A 21,615-nucleotide genomic window follows, 5' to 3' on the forward strand; every position below is an offset into this window, starting at 1 on the left:
TATATAAATACATTTCTGCTATTCTACATGTTCGGATGCCGAGAAGTTGTGTAAGAGTTACAAGTCAAGAAACGTATAAAGCAACCAAAGGGATTTTCTTCTGCTATCAAGGGCGTGCGCGCTCCCGCCAGACTGTGAACGCGAGCTTCATGCGCGCTCTCGTGCTGAAGGCGAATGCAGCAGCCAACGAAAAAACAAGCGGAGAGACAAGACGGGCACAGTTTACCTCCACATCACAAGATCTTATTCTGGAGCGGAGATTTCACGCCCTGTCGGGTCGTGTTACCGTTAAAGACGGCTGAGGATATTCACGGGCAGAAACAATAGGGTGAGTTCAAATGGTTTTCAATTGCGAAGCTGGTCAGGGCTCGAAGGAATCCGGCTTTTAGGTGGAGAAAATGACGATGTGGCTGTAATGTGTGCACCTCCTTTTTATGTCTCAAAATGGCGGATAGGCCGCTTGGACTGGAGTAGCAGGTACCTTGTCAGTTCATCCTTGTGTTCAGATAAGCAATGTTGTGCACTCTTGTCATTCAAGTCGGTCATGGTCAGCGACTGTATACGTTAAATGTAGCTAATTGAAATTTAAGGCATAGTACGTGCTCGTTAGTGTCCGTTAGAGTGAATGTACGAGCTAACTTTGTGACTGCATCGTCGGGAGGCTAACTCGGCTAACGTTAACTTTAGCTAACATTAGCTAAGAATAACATAGTTAACGTCAACTTTAGCTAACACTAGCTAACGATAACAGTTAACGTTAACTTTAGCTAACATTAGCTGACGATAATATAGTTAACGTTAACTTTAGCTAACATTAGCTGACGACAACAGGGCATAGTTAACGTTAACTTTAGCTAACATTACTTAACGATAACATTAGTTAACGTTAACTATGTTATCGTTAACTGTAGCTAACGATAACAGGGCATAGTTAACGTTAAGCTACCGTAAGTGACCACAGTGAGGAAACATGTCGTAAATTACAGCTGCATCTGGCTTCCATGCCAAGTTAGTAATAATCATTAATTAGCCTAGTTTAAAACATCGACAACCAACAACATGACCACACGACGTCACTGCTGACAGATAGCTCTATTGTCTAACTGTACTACTAGACTAATTTACAGTTTTAAATTATATCACCGTGTGGATATTTTGTTGTTGTAGCTTCACGTCACTGCTGTGCCCAATGTTAGCATTTGGCGAGGGCGTGAAGTGATATTTGATGTATAATTGTTGATATTAAAAAACAACAACATTGTAATTGAACATCAGACAGCGTTACTGCAGATTTTGTAACGTGACATGCTACCGAGTGTACTCTGCTGTCATACTGGTGGATTCTACTGGTGGTGCTGGTGGTATGCTCAGCTGAAGCTCCCATCAGCTCTGCGATTTAGTCTGCTTCATGCGGTTTCTTGGCACCGTGTTAGAAAATCTGGGTGGAGCACATCTCAGGCGATGAGTTTGTATGTATTGCATCTACCCAGCACTCAAGTGTCTGCCTTGTTTGCACGTTTTCTCACGCGTTGTGTGGCTGTATAGTTGAGTGATCGGGACAGGGTTTGTTGGACCGAGTGCTCACACTGGGATGAATGCAAATCATCGCAGCGGTGACTCACACGGTTGTACACTGAATCCGACAAGCAAATCCTCCTCGAAATTTTGGACAACCTTGTCGTGATATCGGATGTAAAACATTGGTTTAAGTAAGAATCGTTGCCTGGTTTATTTTTTCCCAGTCACGCCTGAATGGACTGTGTTGCAGCCGATTACCTGGAATTATGGATTATTGATGATTTTTTTTCCCCATTCTTGAAAACAGTGTTTAGCTTCTTAAATACACTGTCTGTTTACCTCTCAGGTTAGAGCATCTGTATTTTTAATCTATGAATGTTTTTGAACTGAATCAAATGCACCCATTTTAAAGATGAATGTGATCCCTGACTTCATTTTGTAGTTATTTATTGTTACCTATTATCTTAACAGCTGTTTTTTTGGTGAACCTAACAATAATATGTGAGTATGCTAACATTACATACAACTATCCTTTAAACAAATTAGTATTTAAGTTGATTTTACTGGATTACACTGATGCAGGCTTTATTCTTAAAATCACTGAGGAATATTTTGCCACCTGTTGTGAGTGAAATGGAGTGACTTTTGGTTTCCTTTCAGTTTAGGATAGTTTCCGCTTTTGTTTCAATGTTGTCAACCTAATACGCCTGTATTTAACCCTGATATCTTGTGTCTTTTATAAATGAAAATGTGATACAATATGAGTAGAAAATATAATTAAATGAATAATATTTCACTTGTCAGAAAAGACAGATTTACAGATTAACCGTAATTAATTAATTAAGCTGTTGAAATGGCTCAAAGTTCAAACTACAGTGCACGGTAATTGTAATGGACTTGAGCCGCTAGACCCTTTTCTTCGTTTGACTATTTGGAAACATGAGCTAATATGAGAACAGCAGCTCTTTTTCTAGAAGCTTCGGCCATTGCAAGAGCTGCTCTGCTGCAACTTGTTGCCAGCTCAACAACTGAAGAGTAAAACAAAGGACAGCCACAGATTGTGTAGATTGTCTCTTATAAAAGTCGTTGGGGTAGTCTGTGTCGGTAGTAAGAATTGTCTGAGAGGAGCAGATGTACAGTTTTGCAGAGGGGGTCTCCTCTTCATATTGTGTCAACAATGAGTTTGAGAGTCAGTTTATCTTGTGATTGTGGCGGGCTGAAGGGCAGATAGATTCATGACCCTCATTCCATGAGCTGACAGTTGCACAGAGGTTGACCTATCAAAGACAGGTTGGCAATTACTGACCTGTTTCCAGCCGCAACTGCCTGTCAATCTACAATTGACCACTTGGATTGTGAAGAAACGTCTGACAATGTTGGCATGAAACTGACACGACTGTCAACATCTAGTTGCTGTTGAATATATTTTTAGCAACCAGTTATAGTGGTTGGCAAAGTAGCCTTGAGAGTTGAAAGGTTTGATGTGAACATGCTTCATACTTGCCAATTTGGCTCAGCACACACCTCCAGTCTAAATTTAGAGCTGTAATAATTTAAACCTGCAACGTCTTGGCATGAAGTTAATATCCTGGAGAACTTGAACAAGCATCTTATGGCTGCCAAATGGAACTTTGCTTGTACTGTACGGTTGACTCAAACATATGAATGACGGAGGCTAACTGGTCTTTATTGGGTTGTTCCTAGTTGTGTATGCCAGTTGGCTCTAGTATGAGATTGATTTGTTGTTCCTCTAAGCTGTTCCTCTTATCCCTCTTGTGTGTGAATGTGGGGATTCTGATCTAGCAATCAGGCCTCTCACATCAGGTAACACAACTGACGCTAGCTGTATAGTTTGGTAAGGCTAGCTGATTGTTACCAACCCACATAACTGACACAGGCACCATGTGGGTTGCAACGGCTGCAGATTGAAAGCTGAGCCAGATGTTCACTCGGTTAGTGATAAAGCTCTTTGGATAATTTGTGTCTGAGTACTTTTACCAAGAACAACCATTCACAGAAACTGGCAATGATTAACAGAATGTTCAGCCTTTCAGTCCCGTTGGGTAGAGGTTGAAAGGTGATATGGTAACATTCCCGGGACACAGGTGATATGAAGGGTGAAGTCATTGACAGAAAATGAAGGCAGTCCAGATTCCAGCTGTTTGAGATGCTTTGACAGTGACACTGACATCAGCAGAAAACTGTGCTCTACATTCCTCAGGGGCGTGTTCCTTTGTTCAGACATGGAAGTGTTGATTATCAAAACATTGTACACTTACCTTGTCTGTCATACTTGGTAGGTGAAATGATGCAACACTGTAATATTGTACTGCTGACTATGTAACAGTTTGACCAGATGACTGTGTTCAACTTCAGCATTGTTGCATGTACATTAACTGTACATTGAGGTTTTTATTTTTTTTATTTTTTGTCTCAAACTGGTTTAGTAGTTAACAGCTTTTCTGTAGCATCCTCTTTTGGAAAAAATATGCTGACACATTACTCTGATGTATTCCAACATGGTTTTCCTTGGTTTGATTTGAAGGTTTTGAATGAAATCGTATGTTTGGTGGTCCACATTTTTTAGAAATGTAAGTCCAATTCATGTGCTTGAACATAGAACCGACTGTGCGTAGACAGTGATGCAGTGGGTGTGGTTCATTACAGTTTGACCTGCCGCTTGGTTATTGCATTCTTAAACTGACAGACTGGGGGTGTTTTCCATTATTCATTAAAATGGCATTTTAACAACAGATAAGCTGTTAGGACTCAACAGGAAATTAAACAAAATCTCTCAAAGCAGTCAGCACCATTAGAGAGTAAGGGGCCCTTTATTGTACAGTTCCTGCCCCTACACAAAGACACAAGAATCAATGGGAGGAAGACGCATCACCATTATTAACCGTCAGTGGGCACATTTATAGATGCACCACGGCTGTAGCCCATTCCAACGAGACACAACCACATTTTGTGCTGAACCAATTAGCCTGATTATGTGATTGTGTAAACATTTTGCTCAATACTGAAGCCACAAATGAGATTTGCAGAGAGGGGAGTCTAACACAGTAATGGATGCTCACAGCGATGACGGCTGCCAGCAGCACAGAGGGAAGTATCAAATATATAGATATAGATATTTGAGATATATATATATATATATATATAGTAGATGACCTCATTTCACACAGTGCAGCAGTTTTACAGGTTGATGTTGAAGGCAAAGGCATGCTGCCTATTAATGGATGTTTTGTTTAGGGAGTTTTAAAAAGTCAGTTTTAGCTTCAGTGCCGTCGACCTAATTGTGTTGTACTTCTGTAACCCTGAAGTATGGTAAAGTAAACAGCAACAGCCCAAAAAACCTCCTCCACGCCATAATCCACACATAGCAGTCCAAACATCTGCTTAACTCTGACTGTCACCTGTGTGGTGTGGTGACTTCAGGGTCCATAGGTTAATTGTTAGGTTTCTTATAAATTCATCTGATTAGACTTGGTTGATCAGCAGGCATCGTGTTTTGAATATGCAAAACCCAAAGCTGCTGTGGTACTTATCGGCAAACAAAAGCAGGAGTGAAAAGGAGGTATTTTCTCTTGTGGTAATGTCACTCTTGCATCATCAGCTGAAATTAAAAATGTGTGAATTTTTCTGAATTGCAGCTTCCTGGGGTGTTTCCAATCCTCATGCTTACTCCAGACGCATCAATGTTTCATTCGCATGCAGCAAATCTCACTCCTAACACACATTGTCTCCTGTACATGTGTCTGGCTCTCTGTGCCTGGATGTAGTTTTGTCAGTTTGTTGCAGGTCTCTAGAAGGAGGTGAATTGGCTTTGTTTGTACCTTTTTGTTTACTGGTTTGGCAGAGATTTAGTCAGACTGGTCCCAGTAGACTAAGAGGCTTATTGTTGCTCACAGTTAATATTCTAGTGGGTACCTGCTTTGGTAAAGTGCTTTGCAAGACCACGATGCAGTGGAGAGAAAAAAAAGGACATCTTCATATTAATGTTGGCTGCATAGAAATGTGGGCTAAAGCTTTGCGGCACCATGAACAGCTGATTTAACAGCAAGCTGACGTGTGAAATTTCTCCCCATAAAAGTTATCACAACATTCACCTAATCAGGCCATTTGACGAGCACAGCCGTTACTCGAGCCTGCTCGGCTGTGTCCTGTTTTTCTTTTCCGTTGGCAACCTGGGAGTAGAAGTACGTTGCTCAGGGAATGTGGGTCAGCTCTTGTGTTTATCACTGAGACAAGAATGTGCTGCAAGAGCTCTAAGACCAGACTGGTGACATGACAGACAGATCATGAAGGTAGATAGGAGTGGAGTGTTTTTTATGAAATGTTTCATAGATGGGCTTTGTTTTGGGAGTTGCATTGTCTTTCTGGTTATAAATAACAGCGTACATGTTTTGTGCTTCCCTTATTATTATTTTTTCCATTGTTGACAGATTCTTCAGTGTTTTTGGTGCAGACATTGCAGTACTCCTCTGGCCTATAAACATTGTCATCTCCACCCACTCTTCATGTTATCTGTCATGCATACCTAATGCTGACTTTCCCCTCTCTCTCCTCTCCAGATGCAGTGTAGACTTGGCTGCTGACTGGTCTGCAGGCTCTTCTCTGGTCCCTGGAGTCAGCCAGTTGGGGGGGGCAGATTCCTGCATTCCCCTTCTCTCAATCGTTGTCTGGACAAAACCAACTGCCTGCCATTGGAGTACGCAACTCATCCTCGACCGTGTTGCTTGGACCAGCACAGCACAGCTCATCTCCTGACTTGAGGAGAGCGCAGCAGCTGCACTAGATTTACCTTCTACCAACCGATCCTTCCTAAGCCCCGCCCACACTGCCTCGTCAACATGGTGCTGTCACAACGGCAACGAGATGAACTGTAAGTCGCCAACACACCTTGCAGTTATGAAGATGTCGGATTCAAAATATATGGACTGTATGGATTAATCCATTGCGGTTACAATGTTGTGTATGTGTTGCATCATGTGATAAGACGTGTTTAATTTCCCCTTCATACTAGATTCACTTTCACAGCTGTCCAGTACAACCACATTCTTCTGATGTTACTGTGCCAACTTTGAAGGAATGAACAATGTTAGGTGCTTTGAAGGTGTTTTTCATAGAAGGGAAGCACAAAACCTGCCAGACATGAACTGGGTTTATTGCAGGTTGTGATTGGCACCCTAAAGTGTGAGATTACCAGAGCACCCCAAAAATAAAATGTTCTGTTATAGCCATGCTTTATCTGAATGGGAATGGCACCTCAACACGTTTGAAACATTAGATCTCCTTTTATTATTCTTGCAAGAAAGAGTTCAATGAACGATTTAATGCAGGCCGGTTCCTATTGCTATTTTTGTATACCTAAAATTCCTGTTTTAATTGTGATTTTCATTGCTTCCAAGCATATGTGTATTGATTACCATAATCAGTTTAGATAGGGACATTTTTGTTATTTTTTTCTTCTTGGTACTCCTCAAGAAGAATCAATGACTGGTTTAAGGTTCCTGAGATCTTGCAGCATAAATGTATTGATCCTCCACCTACACTACCTTCTGCTGAACATGTTAAGTTTTCACAAGTGACCTTTAGGTTAAGCTTAGTGCTGCTTTTTTGCCCTAAAATATACATAGGGGAAAAAATGTGTTGTACCAAGCTTCATGCACTTTCACTGTGTTCACTGCTCAGAGTGATTTCACAGGAAAACCACATGAGGAAGATAGCTCAAAAATCACTGCTCTTCCTAAAAATTGTCTGGCATAGGCACTGAAGTGGCATACAGACAAAGAGCTATCTGCACATGGGCTGTGTGGTGCAGAGTGAGAGAGACTGTGATAATGAGGGACTTGTAATATGGCTCTGCTGAGTCTGCAGGCTTTGTAATTAACCCCTGAGGCGGGGGATAAAAAGTTAAGGTAACTCATTGTGGGATACACGGTCATGAGAAGGAGATGATATGATCTCGTTGAGCTTTAGTCCTTAAGAAAACCTTCCACTGAAGAGGTTTGTTAAAACAGCATATTTTAAAAAGGATATCTTTGCGTCTAACTTAAACAGAGAAACAAATGCTGTTTTATTTTTGAATGAGATTCACATGACATGGTTCTTAACATTCCTCACTATGTTTCTGTGTTTTTAGATTAGCGCTGTAGGAGGGGTCTGTTGGTATGGCGAGAGCTATTGGAATGCTAATCTTTCATGCTATTTGCTATTCAGAGGAAGCTGCCAGGGACTCCATTACCCCTCTTTTCTCCTCTGTCGCACAAGTCTCTGGCCCCCATATAGCTTACAGGAAACGAGTGTGGGACCATCACACCACTTGAGTCACATTCAAGCATCTGCTGCATTCTTCCCGTTGGAGATGTCGCTTGGCTCGGTTGGTGCTCATTGAGTTTGTCGGCTCTAAAGTGCCCCTAAGATCTTATTTCCTAAATGGCAGCCTCATTTAGGGGAAGCCAGCTTGAAAACCCAGCGGCCCATTTTTGAATCGTGCGATACAGCAGAGGGGGTAATCGGAACAGTGACCGGTGCACTGTCTGCTATTCACGCTAAATGTTTCATTGGGCCCTCTCCTTTTCTTTTTCACAACTCTTTTTAACATCAGGTAGCAAAGAAACCGATTTTGTTCCCATTGCATTCAGGCGATCTCCCTCCAGACCAGCGCTGTAGCACAGTTTGAGAAATGATCTTTGCCCATATTACCAGGCGTGGAAATGCATTTCACATGAGCTTTTACATGCACTTGTCATGCTGTGCACTGAAATGGTTGCAAAGCGCTGAAATAATAACTTGCCTTTTGTAGGCAGTAGTACTATAATAAAATGCAGAATTTATCAGCACAATAGCTGTTGGCATAGGCAGCAAGGTCAGCAACGCTTGTTCTTCGTTTGTCATGTTTAAATTAACCAATGGTAGTCGAGGCTGATGTTGGATCACTTGATAGTAGCGTGACTAACATGTAGTGGTGTAACGGATCATAAAACTGACAGTTCGGATCCGATCGCGGATCAGAGTCACGGATTGGATCAACACAAAAGAGGAAAAGGGAGCAAATAAAACTTTTAGAGATCCCTGATCCCACTGATACTAATTGCGATCATTGATGATCCCTATTGTTGTTTGATTATAGCAGCTGGTCTACAAGGCTCCAGACAAACATGTTTTTATAACCATCCCAAAAATCATTTTAACAACACTGAAGTCTGTAAACCATCAAACATTTTAAATGTTATCCTTTTACTTCACTTATAGTATACAATTCAAATGATAAGGAAATAAGAGATTGTATTTTTAGGAGGTAGTGTAAACGAGTCATGATTCATCTCTAATATCTATTTTATATTGCTGTAAATATATCTCCTTCATACAACTGGATTTATTTGTTTTTCACAAAAACTACATTTTACGAGATTACATGTGAACACATCATGATAACGTTATTTACCAATACTCATTTTCACTGAACAGAACCTGAACGCATCATAATGTAACTGAACCTTCGTCAGTTAAAAACGGGATTGATTGTTTTCTTTTTAGGGGTTCTAAAACGCCAGAGTAGTGTCGACGCTAGGCGTAAGCGTAGCGGTGTGGGTTAGCCTATGTGTGCCTTCAGAACAAATGTTTTTGGCATTGGATAATTTTTTTTAGGTGAAATCAAAGAACAGAAGGCAGTTTATCCTTGTTTTTGTCTTCTGACATTGACCTGCTCTTTGACATTGACCAAACGACAGCACAACAGTTATATTAGCGGTGGGGAACAACATTCTAAAAAGATAAATAATATTTGTTCCCTAGATGTGTGCTGTTTTGTCAGCACTGCAGTCAGATGCTGTGATTGCGTAGCATCCTCACAGCAACTCTATTTTTATGAACATAGCCAATGAAAAGCACATTTGTGTTTCTTACCAGGGTCAGGAGACTCGTCCCTGCTGGCGTGGAATAAAAATAGAATCAGAACACAAACTATCTGCTCCTCTGAAGGACCTGGAGGCACCAATGTGCAGATGGGTCTTTGCCTTTCAACGCTCTCTTTGCTTAACAAAGAAACTCCCCTCAGCCCTCTCCATGTCTTGGGCTACAAAATGGTTCATGTGATTTATTTTTTATTTATTCTTTTCCATTATCCTCTTGCTGTGAATGTGGTGAAACCATGAAAGACTGTAGTGTAGTACAGCACAGTCAAAGCTTTAAACTGTTTATATAGTTTATACTGGCAAAGCTGTTTTATTCACTGATATTTAGAGCTCCACAATATTTACATTGCATATATTCTAGAGGTGGGAATCTCTAGGCACCTCACGATTAGATTATAAAACTATCATCGATTCTTCTTGATGCATCCAAATGTTTTGCTAATTTTTTTTTTCTCACTGTAGCTATCTGCTCTTTTTAAAACGCTGCATATTTCTAATGATTCATAATTAAAAAAACAAATAAATTTACTTGCATTATCTTTTATTTATTAAATATTAGTAATAAATAGAAGAGATGTGTCAACTGGTTACATTTCCAAACACTGCAAACCAACAAGAAAATAAATAATATTTGGCCTGTAGCAGCATCCTTGTAGTAAAAACACAGAATTCAGCATGTTCTGACTCGTGTGACATATCAAGCTGCCGTTATTCACAAATAAATAATAGACCCTTCTCTTCTAACAAATCCCCTTGTTGTAGGCAATGAGCATTCAGCTCTTATACAAAAATAAAGCTTTCTGGAACACGTGGTAAAACTACAACATAGCATCAAAGCTCTGATTCTCAATGACCGAGTAGGGCCGGAAATCCTTGGCAAAAAAAGTCTACCTCAGGATTTGCTTCTGAGTTGGGCGGAGAAAGAAGCAAAGTTGTTTTTTAGGCTTGGGGTGCCGGTCGGATTGTATCCATATTCAGCTGCTCAAGCTCAGCCGTCCTCACCAAAACGCCGCTAGTATTTAGTCTAGTGTAGAACGTAAACAAGACGCACGTGCTTGATGTCTGTTACGTTCAGGTGATTGCCATGTCTTTTTTTCATCAGTCACCAGATTTGTAGATAAAAGGCCAAAGCTTATACCGTGTTTCATTAATTGCACTTTGTGAATATTCCCTTGTTGGGTTCAGAGACGCAGTATTTGAAATAGTTGTCATATATATATCTGTAGTAGTACTTTGGTATTTGAGTATGAGAGGTGCCTCCTTATGTGGATTGCACCCAGACATTTGTTGCTTAGTAAAAAGGATTCCTTCCTCAATTGATATGTTAATTATTAACCTTTCTACATGTGTGATGGGAAGCCTGGTGTCTCTGTTTGCTCTGCCTATTCTTGTTATCCTTTATTTATCCGAGCTTGAAGTACACACACCGTCATGGGATTTAAGAAAGTACACTTAACTCGTCAAAGCTTTGGCTTTAGTTCGGCCAACAAAGCCCCGTCAGCACCATGTGACAGAAAATGTGTGCATGTTACACCCATGATAGAAATTATGTGATTTCTTGGTGTATTTTGATGTGTAGAACACACACACACACACACACACACACACACACACACACACACACACACACACACACACACACACCATAGTGACGAATAGTCTGTTGTGTTAACTCGATAGTCATTAACAAGACTTTACTCTTCTTTAGAGTGAAAGAGACTTTCCACTTTGAAGTCTTCTTCTGGCTTAAGGGTTGATCCTCACATCTCCTAACCTATATGGAAAAAGACCGCTTTCTTTCCCGTTTCACATTGAAATGAACAGCATTGTGATAATCGCCCTTTTTAAGAAGCTTTGAGATGATTTGAAACTTGGGAACCAAGTAAAGAGCAGAATTATATCTTAATGTCATGTTTGATTCATTGCCTGGTTAGTGTAGGTGGTGATTACCTTGAGGAGACATGCTTCATGCCTCAGTCACCAACGCTTGGTGCTCCACCTCATCAGTCAAGCAAGAGAAATACATTGGTTGCCGTTTTCATGGAGATCCAACAGTAACTGGGCAATTATGCAATCCTGTCATATGATTTTTGTGGAATGCTTCGATCAGCTGTTCAGTACTCGGCTGTTAAGACGGAGGAATAAGCGTAACTTTTTTAGCTCTACACCGCCTGCTTTGCTAAATATGTCTCTTATTACTTTTGCACATCAAAGCTTTTAGCAGAAGTAGTGGTTTATCTTCTTTAAAAAATAGATTAGAGTTTGTTTACCAATGATGTCACATGACCGTCTTGGACATGTGAGATGATGCTGGATGCACCTGATGTTGGTACCTGGTGTTTGTCATACTGTAACTTTGCAAATTTATTGGGTCTTTTTTGTTTGTTTGAGTAGTAGCACTGACATCTTGTGGTCCTTTCAGTTGTCAAGCTTGACAAAATGTTCATCTTACTTGTTAGAGACTTCCCATCAACTCTAAACAAATACATGCCTTCAGTAAATAGAGCTGTTCATACCAGTTCTACAAAAGATTCCCAGATTCTTCAGGTGTTGAAAGACTGTCTTAGTGACATCAACTGTTGGATGGCACATTTTCTTCAACTCAATAACTCAAAATCGGAAATCATGTTATTTAGTCCCTTAAACCCTATCAATCCCATTGAAAGTGAGAAAGAAATGTTAACCCTTTATGAACCAACTCAATGCCTAACTGTTGAGTTTTCCGTTTTAGTGCCTTCCTTTTGCTGCTTTGTCTGTCAAAGCACGTTGTAAATTCAGTTTTTAAAAGTGCTATACAAATAAAGTTATTATTGAAGAGGAGAACTGAAGGAATCACATGGGTGTGTTGCGTCTGTGCACTCATGTACCTAACATGACAAAAATTGGGAAAACATCTGCATAAAGCCGCACATTTTGTAGAACTAGCTCAGTTTTAGTCCTGAAACAAAGTCCTTTACTAAAAGAAATGTGAAATAAGTTGTTTAATTATCACATTACCTGTGAACTTGCTGCTTGAATAAAACAGTAGTACTACTGGTCTGTCATTTCCTGCTGTTTGCACAGGGGCAATCATCCTGAAGAACAACCACTGGCACAACCTTTTGTAAGCTTTATGATCATCATCATCACCTCCTCACATGGTGGTACAGTTTCAAACAGTGCATGCCTAAGGGTGTGGGCAATGGGCTCATGGGGAACAAACTGTGAGGTTTGATATATGCCCGTGAAAAAAAATCCATAGGACGGTGACTTGTATATGTGCAGAGGGACCTTTCAGGGAGTAGACTTGAACTTCCTCCTATTAAACATTTATCAGCAGTTTTGAAAGATTGAACAGGTCCAACGTGGTCTGGTCTAGAAATACTCGGGCCTCATAGACAGATATATGGAACAGGGCAATGGCCTGAACCAGGCAAGCAAAATCTCCTTTTGTGTAAGATTTATTAGAGCATTTAGAGTATGTAGCTGATGAGAGAGCTGTATGCTCATGTGGAGGGTTGTTTCTTTAACATTTAGGCAGAGTGGGTGGGTAGCTCACTGTGTCTGTAATTAAACGTATCATAAGTGGTGCTTTGTCAAGAGAGGACTCGTAGTGTCTTTGTTGGGTGACTTATGTCCATGCTCTATAGAATCAGTAGTTATCGGTCATTTAAGTTTATGAGATTCACACAAAGACAATTCCGCTATAGCGTAAGACATTGTTGTTGATCTTGTTAACTTCTAATGAACATTTGAGACAATTGACTTATAAAAAAAAAGAGACTTATACATTGGAATTAATTGTTAGTGGTAGCCCTCATGTGGTGCTTGTGAAGTGTTAAGGTGCTTTCAGACAGTGAGGTCTCTTCTGGTATCGCTCAGCTGTGCTGTTGGTCATACTAAACAGCACAAACATGGGTTAATGTTAATCCAATGACCAGCCACCACCAGGTACATCTTATAATCTGTTCTGAACTAATTGAGATGCTCTGTGTGTATATTATGCGGTACACTTTAAAACAGCTTAACGGGGAAATGGTTCAGTTTCTTAAACTGCTCACACACTTTACACAGACTGTAGTGAATTGAAGAAAAGTGTGGAGGCTCTGTTGGTAAATGTTGATCAATGAGCATGTATTGGGAGGAAGTGATGTCACTGGCAGACATGCTGGGTGGTTGACTCACCTCTGTTCAGAAGGATGAGGTCATCTCTTCCCATCTCACCCTCGTCTCTCTGTGTCACAGACTGCTTCCCTCTCACTGCATTAAGGGTTTACAGTACATGAGAGAGCAGCTCTTGATCTAATCCATGGGAGACTCTCATTATTAGGACATTGCTGTTGTAGGTTTTTGGACAGTTAGTTAGTGAATGAGTATTGTTTTCAGCCCTTTGATCTTATTGAAATAGAACAAGTTTACAGCGACAATGTGGGCGTTTCAGGCTTTTCTATTGTTCTTTCCCCCTCTTCTGTGTGTCCTCTCTGTCCATGTGCTGGCCTCCTCTTCACTGTCTCTTCATCATGTCATCTAGCTGTGGCTAGTAACCATGGAAACCAGCCCTTTTCTCTCCATTCTGTGGACATTAATACACATATTTATATATAGATATGTCCCCATGTTTTATTCTCAGTCTTTGGGGAGTGGATATATTGAAAACTGCATGATTTTTGTCCCCCATTGTGTTCTCTTGCTTTGCTGTGTGGTTGTGCTGTTTTGTGCAAATTGTATAGTGTGTTGTTCTTGCACCATGAAAACACTCTTTAAATATTTTGAATATGATTACCTACTCGCCCTCTACCATGTGTTTTGCATACAACACCATGCAACTTACTTTCTGACCTCTGTGGGGCAACTTGTTTCTTATAGTTTTACAAGACTGAAAGGAGACTAGGGTAGAATATCTACCACTTTGCTTGTATCCTCCATAGTGCTACATGTACAGTAACTCATCAAATACCTGCAAAGGATGATATCCCTGCATAGAAGGAATTGACTTATGTAGAGCCCTTGAAAGCTTTTACATCATTTAAATCTTTTTAGTAGTGTCAGGTCAGAGTTTGGTACATCTAGGTTGTCTTCTGAATACCACATCCTCTGAATTGAACTGTAAATGGCTGGTGTGACATCTTATTGTTGGGTTTGTTGGAAGCACTCGGGGTCAGTGCCTTTAACTTGCATTCTTTCACATGGCCAGCAGGGGGGCGACTCCTCTGGTTGCAAAAACAAGTCTGATTGTATAGAAGTCTATGAGAAAATTAAACTCTGACTTGTTTTATTACCTCAGTATACATTGCAATCATGAGTTTTTGGTCAGTCGCTGGTTTCGTCTTCAATACGGTGATTATAATAGAGTAATTAAGGTCCCATTTAGAGTAAAATAGACTAAAGCAGGGTGTGCTTTAGGGCGGGGCTACCTTGTGATTGACAGGTCGCTGCCCCAGCGTTGTCTAGTCTGGGAGTGTTCTCATCTTACATCTTAAACCTGTTCACTGTGTTTCCAGTTCATGAAAGTTTGTTGCATTTTGGTTGCTTAAACGTGTCTCGGATGTACTTGGCTCCACCCTCTCTTTTTGCAAAAAAACAAAAACAAGATGGTGACAGCTACAATACCAACCTCAAGGTTTCAAATCGGCAGTCCCAAAACCAATGGGTGAAGTCAACGTTACGGCAGTAACGTCCTCTTCTTATACAGTCTACGGCTGACACACCCACACCACATCAAAGCCTTTGTGCCTCACCTGCAGCTTCCTTTGCCTGCTTATACACTTTCTCAGACCTGCTAGCACACCTCAGCCCCCCCCCCCCTCTAGTGTTCTAGACTTGAGGCAGGCAGGCTGTCACAGGAGCAGATAACCTCCTGCTAACCTTGAGCTGTAATGAGGGCTGCTCCTGTTGTCTCTGGGAGTCAGGTGGGCAGAGGGCGACGGGGGTTTCAGGGCTTAACACTGACCAAGAGGGCACAGGGGCCACCGGCTGACAGATTGTACCCCCCGCACCCCGTTCATATTGGCACCTCAAAGCCTTGCCTGCCTGACAGCTTGTCTGGCTTCCCCTGGCATTAGTGGAGGTGAACACAGGAGGGCTGAAATCAAGAAAATATTGTATTAATATTAGAGTAAAATCGCATTTTTATCAGACGTTCATGAATTTGGTGGCTTGTTTGTGCTCTTTACCTCATTTTGCAGTCTTTTTTTTTTTTTTTTTTGCCCCAGTCTGGCATGTAAGAAAAACTGAAAACTAAAGTAAAAAGAAAAACAAATCCAAAACCTCCCCTGAAGAAATAACCAGCGTTCTAATGAGGAGTTCGATCATTGGAGGATTCCATTAGCTAAACCATGCTAGTCAAGTTAGCATATAGTTTAGAGACACTGGTAAACATAAATGAACAGCTAGAGTTGGAAGACCCTCTCTGTTTCACAACATTATGGTTTCTCAATACATTATTTTTGTTATGTCTATTCGGTTATTGCATCCCCTCCTTGTGTGTTATTGCTAAAGTCCATATTGTGATTACAACACAAATATGGCTGCTCTACTTACATGTATTATTAAGGCATTGGCATAACAGACATGCAGTAAAATGCCTGATCAGTATGTAAAATTATACTATAACACCAACATATTTTCATAATACAATTTAAACTGAGAAAATTTGGATAAGAAAGAAAGTGAAATTGATCATTTATTTTTCTGCATCTTTTATAGAACCTTATGAAATGGAGCATTAAAATCTGAACTTTTGAGACCGATTCACTTGAACCTCTAACAAAACCGTGTGTGTGTGTGTGTGTGTGTGTGTGTGTGTGTGTGCGCGCGTGTGCGTGCGTGTGTGTGCGCGCGCGCATGCCTTATGGCTGCCCATGCCTGTCTAGTCTATTGTCCGTCCTATCTGGACATCTCTCTTCACATATTTAAAATGGTTGGATAAAAACACACCTCTGCTACCATCCCCACCATCTTTGTGCCGGATTTCTGAAAGGTGTGCCATCTCTGAATGTTTTTTCTGCAAACTTTTGCATGAGAAGTAGAAGGACTCTAGTAAAAAAATAAAAATATCCAGAAGCAATTCAGTTGTCCGGCCTCTCCTGATTATTTCTGTGTGCATGTAGGTGATGGTGGGATGTACGCTGACTCTCAATTCCCCCATATCTGCACCATGGGGAGTCATCCCTTCCTATTATTTGCCCACAGCAACAAGAGCTCATTATAGAAGCCAGACAGATGTGTTATGTGTTCCCAATTTGTGTCAAATAGACTGAGAAGGTGTGTGAGAGTGAGTGAGCGCAGGAGACTGTCTGTGTGTATTGTTATAGGTAGTTCTAGACTGCATTCTTGCATACCAAGCATTTTTATTCTTAGTTAGAAGCATGATAACACAGGATCTGTAACATTTCCATCTTTTGTCTGACACGTTTCCCGAACATGCACATTTTCTGTCTTTTGTTTTACAGTGTTGAATAGTTGAATACAACTACATGATTCGTGGCACTGTAACAACTATCTTGTCTGCTAATCAGGAGAACTAATTACGTGTTCCTCTTTGTCTGTTTCAGAAATCGAGCTATAGCCGATTATCTACGTTCCAATGGATACGAAGAAGCATATTCCACTTTCAAGAAGGAGGCGGAGTTAGATAATGTGAGTAGATTATGGGTGGACACACACACATCCGCACAGCCAATCAGAACCAATTTATACCAACAATATGCCTTGATTTCCACTTCATTTCTCATTTTAGTCAACATGTTCGCGGGTGTGACCGGGAGCACCTGCAGCCAATTATTGTCTGATTAGGGGGTCTATGCTGGTTCATCTTGAGAAAAGCTTTTATCCACTTGTACACATTACATTTACAACAGAGGGATATACTGTTTGTTTTTTTCCCTGGTGAAATGAGAATATTTTGGGGGTTGAATATGTTTGAAATACACTGTACTGTTGTGCCATTTAGTCTATTCCTATGATGTGTATTATGTGTCATATAGGTGATAATTAAATTGTGTTTTAGCATTGAGATCATGTTGTACTGCGTTGCATTATATTGAGAGCTGATGCCTCATGTATGTAAATAGAGAAGTCAAAAAAACTATAAACACCTTTCAATATAATGTCGTCCAGTACGACACCACCTTCAAACTACAACCTTAATAATAAACATATTATTGACTCTACACATTATAACTAAGATTGTTCAGGTGGACCCAATACAGTGGCAGCTGAGTTTAAATTGTCTGAATAACACAAAACACTGCTAGAAACCGTGACCTGGGCTGAGTTTGTCTTCTCATTTGTCATTTTGTACCTGTTCCTCTTCTCTTTGTTTGCTACCCATGATTGTCCAGTGCAACCATTGTATTGCTGTCATACCATCTTTGTTTGTTTTGGAATCCTGCACATTGGATTTGAACTGAAACAATCACTATGGTTAATGTGCCAACATGGACTTTTAGGGTGTTTACTGTTAATGTTTATTAATTTAACTTTTAACTCTATGGCTTGCTAAAAGATTAAAGGTTCTATTTCAAAGCTCCATCAGAAGCTGAGCCACGCCGTGACCCTCAGATCGGTGATCTCGAGGAATCGCGATTGGACGATATGAAAGTAGAAACTATCGCAGAGCCCCAGTGTTCACGTGACTCCCCCCGCCCTCCTGCTTTTCCCGTGTCTTCTCATTCGTTCGTCTTCCAGACATTTTCTCTGTGGAAGCAGGCTGAATAATAGATGAACAGCACGGAGGGAACAGTACACCCTGCTGGGTTCTAGCGCTCAGCCACAAACACGCACCATGCTAAGCAACTAAAGTGATTCTTAACACCATTTCCCTGAGGCCACATGAGGCATTTTTGTGTCTGTGGTTGGATATTGTTCAGCGTAAACTTAATGTTCTTAACCGTAACCATTGTGGCTACTTGAGTAGCAGTTTTAAGGTTAATGCTATGAGGTGATGTGCACTCAAAGGTTTTCATTTTAGGAGTAATAAACGAGGGTCGTGCTTTAGTTTTTATTTACCTCTCAAAAGAGAATTTACATGCATATATAAACATACATATGTGTGGTTACTATCCATTGTCAACAGACTGGCAGGCTGGAGTGAAGTCTGGCACTCCTCGTGTGTGTGTCTTTGTGTGTGTTGGTGTAACAGGCAGGCAGATGGCAGATTAGATGATGGCAGACTTGTCCAAACTGGGTTCCCTGCTCTCCCTCTGTGTTTTCTCTCTCTCTGCAGTGCCTCAGTTCATGTCTTTGTCTTTATATACACCTCATGTTAGCCTGAGGAATCACTTCTTGTCATTAAAAAGTGTTAAAGATAAGCCTCAGTGGTGCCTGCAACTCTCTACACCTCCAGGTCTGCTTTTGTTTCCAGCCGAGGCTCGAGGAGCTAGCTGTGAAATTGGAGTGCAACGCTAATTTTCTCCCTCACTGGCACTCGTGGCTGCCTGTCAATGTGGGTTTTTGATGCTTTGATGGTTAGTTACAGCCTCGAGGTGTTGTTGTACGCACAGTGGCACCAAAACTGTTGTATTGGGTGTATAGAATAACAAAGCTTCCCTTTTCTTCTGGTATTACTGGTTTCAGCTTTACATATTTGCTGCTTTTCTATGTCTTGTATGATAATGATATATTGGAATAAAATATCATTGGATATTTGATGGTTGGTTGGTTGGTTGGTTGGTCAAAGCATGTTAATGGAAGACCTTAGGATCTGCGAAAAGGTGATCAGGTGGTCAATTAATCAAGAAAATAATCAGTACCATATTTTTTTTATTTGTATGTAGCGCCAGAGAAAGAAATACCACCACATTGTTTGTTTCTTGGCAGTACAGACAGCCTCCATGTGCCATGCGGTCCGTTATGTAAAAGCTTGTGGGCAGCTTGTGGCATTAGCCTGCAGGTGGAATCAGGCGTCTGTCTGCCAGGACGGCCACAACTTAAGTTCCACCGCTGCCTCCACTACCGGGTGTGTGGCTGTAAGCTGCCTGAGCCTTTCTTGTCTGCAGGAGATTAGTGTGTGTGTGTGTGTGTGTGTGTGTGTGTGTGTGTGTGTGTGTGTGTGTGTGTGTGTGTGTGGTACAGTAGGTTGGCGGTGTCTGGCAGTGAGTGTTGGCCTTATGAGGGGTGTGTTAATAATTCACTGTTCTTTCTTACTATAGACCAAAGACCTCAGCCCCCCCCCCCCCCCCACATGCCTCACCGATTACGCTGAGCCCACGACTTTGATGAGCTTTCTTCGTATGTTTAACTGATATCCTTTTTTTCCTCTTTTCTCCACAGAATGAAGAATTGGATAAGAAGTATGCTGGCCTTTTGGAAAAGAAATGGACCTCAGTCATTAGATTACAAAAGAAGGTTTGTAGAGTTTTCTTTTTTTCTCCTCCCAGAATGCTTGTGGGGATTTAAGTCTTGTGAATGGTTCATGACATTATTGCTGAATCCACTGTTGGCACTGAAAGGAAGTCTACTGTTATATGATGATTAGTTTAAACAAACATTCAACACCTGTAGAACCTTTTGTTTCATGTATTCCCTCCCTGGTGTCATTATATATACCAGGGGTCACCAACCTTTTTGAAACTGAGAGCTACTTCAAGGGTACTGAGTAGTACGAAGGGCTACTTGTTTGATACAAACTTCCTGAATAACAAAGTTGCACAGATCACCTCTTAATAATAATAATAAGAGACTGTCTGATCACATTTTAATTATGCCTCAATAATTATTAACAATGATTTCCACAACAATGATGGTAGAAAACACAGATATATTTAAACATGCAACATTTATCTATTAATCTATTTCAACATTTGAAAGTCAGAGATATCACATCTCTGATATTTTTGTAAATATCTTTCTTGACAGTTTGTATGAATAAGCACATTTGTAGCATTTGGTTCAAAATCACACTTATTATATTTTTGTACAAATGATCACTATTATTAGTGAATAATTATCATTAACTGTCATATCTTCAAATCATGTCTCGTTTGTACTAACCACTTTTGAACAAATCATGAACTCTGTCCCATGTTTATACAAATTATCAGTTATGAATATCCTGTGTGGTTTGGCTTTGGAGCGGATACCATTTATGATCTTCACGACTGGAGTCATCACATGATCAAAACCGATTACTTTTGCACACAGTGCCTGCTGGTGAATGATGCAATGGTAATGTAGACATTTTTGGGAAGTCTGGGTCACAGTTGCATTGCGTAATGAAGCCTGCATGCCGGCCCGTCATAGCGGGAGCCCCGTCTGTTGTCACCGGCACCAGCTTTTCTAATGGTAAATTTTTCTCCACGAAGAAACTAGTAAAAAGTCTTGTCTATAGCCGAGCCCCAATTTTTAGAAGGAGCTCCATGGTGACTAGTGCTATTTTTAGAACATGCCTTGCGAGCGACTCATGTGGTCCCTGCGGGCACCGTGTTGGCTACCTCTGGTCTATACTATGCATATTTCTATATCCTGAACTCTGCCTCTATGCCATTAACCTGTACCTGTATGTTTTGGACAGGTGATGGAACTTGAATCCAAACTGAACGAAGCGAAGGAGGAGATCACCCTGGGTGGGCCCGTGAGTCAGAAGCGCGACCCCAAAGAGTGGATCCCACGCCCACCAGAACGGTACGCGCTGAGTGGCCACCGCAGTCCAGTCACCCGCGTCATCTTCCACCCGGTCTTCAGCGTCATGGTGTCGGCTTCTGAGGATGCAACAATAAAGGTCAGTGCTGCCGGATGATCTGGAATTGTTGCAGAGCTTTCCTTCAAAACCTCCTTTATTTTTTATGATTTGAAATGGTGTTTTAACTGTTTTTAAGGGTTTTCAGACCATATCCTGCTGAGAGTCTGCAGGTTCTCTAAAGTAAAGCCACATCAGTTATTTGCTGATTAGTTTATCGTGTTTGGGTGAAGGTGTGGAAAATCAGCAAAACCGCTTGCTTCAGGCTAATTTATAATTCATGGAAGTGGTGTCAGCTGATTTGTTGTCAGACATTAAAGGTACTATATGGGAGATTGGGAGCATTTCTATTGTCTCTCAAAGGCTCAACATGGCAATCACTGAGCTGGAGGCTCGCAGCTAAGCCGAGAAACTGCTTACTGTAGGTTTACTATTGTGTCGGAGAACTATGGTGGCCTTCAGGTAACATGAAAACGTGAAAGGCTTGTTCCCTGCTCCCTCTGTAGATATGAAGGGCTC

At 41.0% G+C, this 21,615-nt stretch overlaps 1 protein-coding gene across 2 annotated transcripts in view; it reads left to right on the plus strand.

Annotated features, from left to right (window-relative positions):
- The first annotated feature begins 172 nt into the window (after positions 1 to 172).
- The window catches only part of LOC137872185 (lissencephaly-1 homolog), a 31,178-nt gene continuing 9,735 nt past the window's right edge, over positions 173 to 21,615 (plus strand). Inside the window, exons 1-5 of one of the 2 annotated variants that reach the window (XM_068710351.1) lie at positions 173 to 328; positions 6,096 to 6,406; positions 16,973 to 17,057; positions 19,692 to 19,766; positions 20,932 to 21,138. In XM_068710351.1, coding sequence (XP_068566452.1) covers positions 6,375 to 6,406; positions 16,973 to 17,057; positions 19,692 to 19,766; positions 20,932 to 21,138 — 399 coding nt within the window. In that variant the 5' untranslated portion in view covers positions 173 to 328; positions 6,096 to 6,374. Of the gene's footprint in view, positions 329 to 457; positions 478 to 6,095; positions 6,407 to 16,972; positions 17,058 to 19,691; positions 19,767 to 20,931; positions 21,139 to 21,615 lie in introns of those variants that run through there. The other variant, XM_068710353.1, reaches the window with a different exon arrangement.

The sequence above is a fragment of the Cebidichthys violaceus genome, unplaced genomic scaffold (genome assembly GCF_023349555.1).
Source record: "Cebidichthys violaceus isolate CVI_PGR_0920_01 unplaced genomic scaffold, fCebVio1.0.p SCAF_1, whole genome shotgun sequence".
In the NCBI taxonomy this organism is placed as follows: Eukaryota; Metazoa; Chordata; class Actinopteri; order Perciformes; family Stichaeidae; genus Cebidichthys; species Cebidichthys violaceus.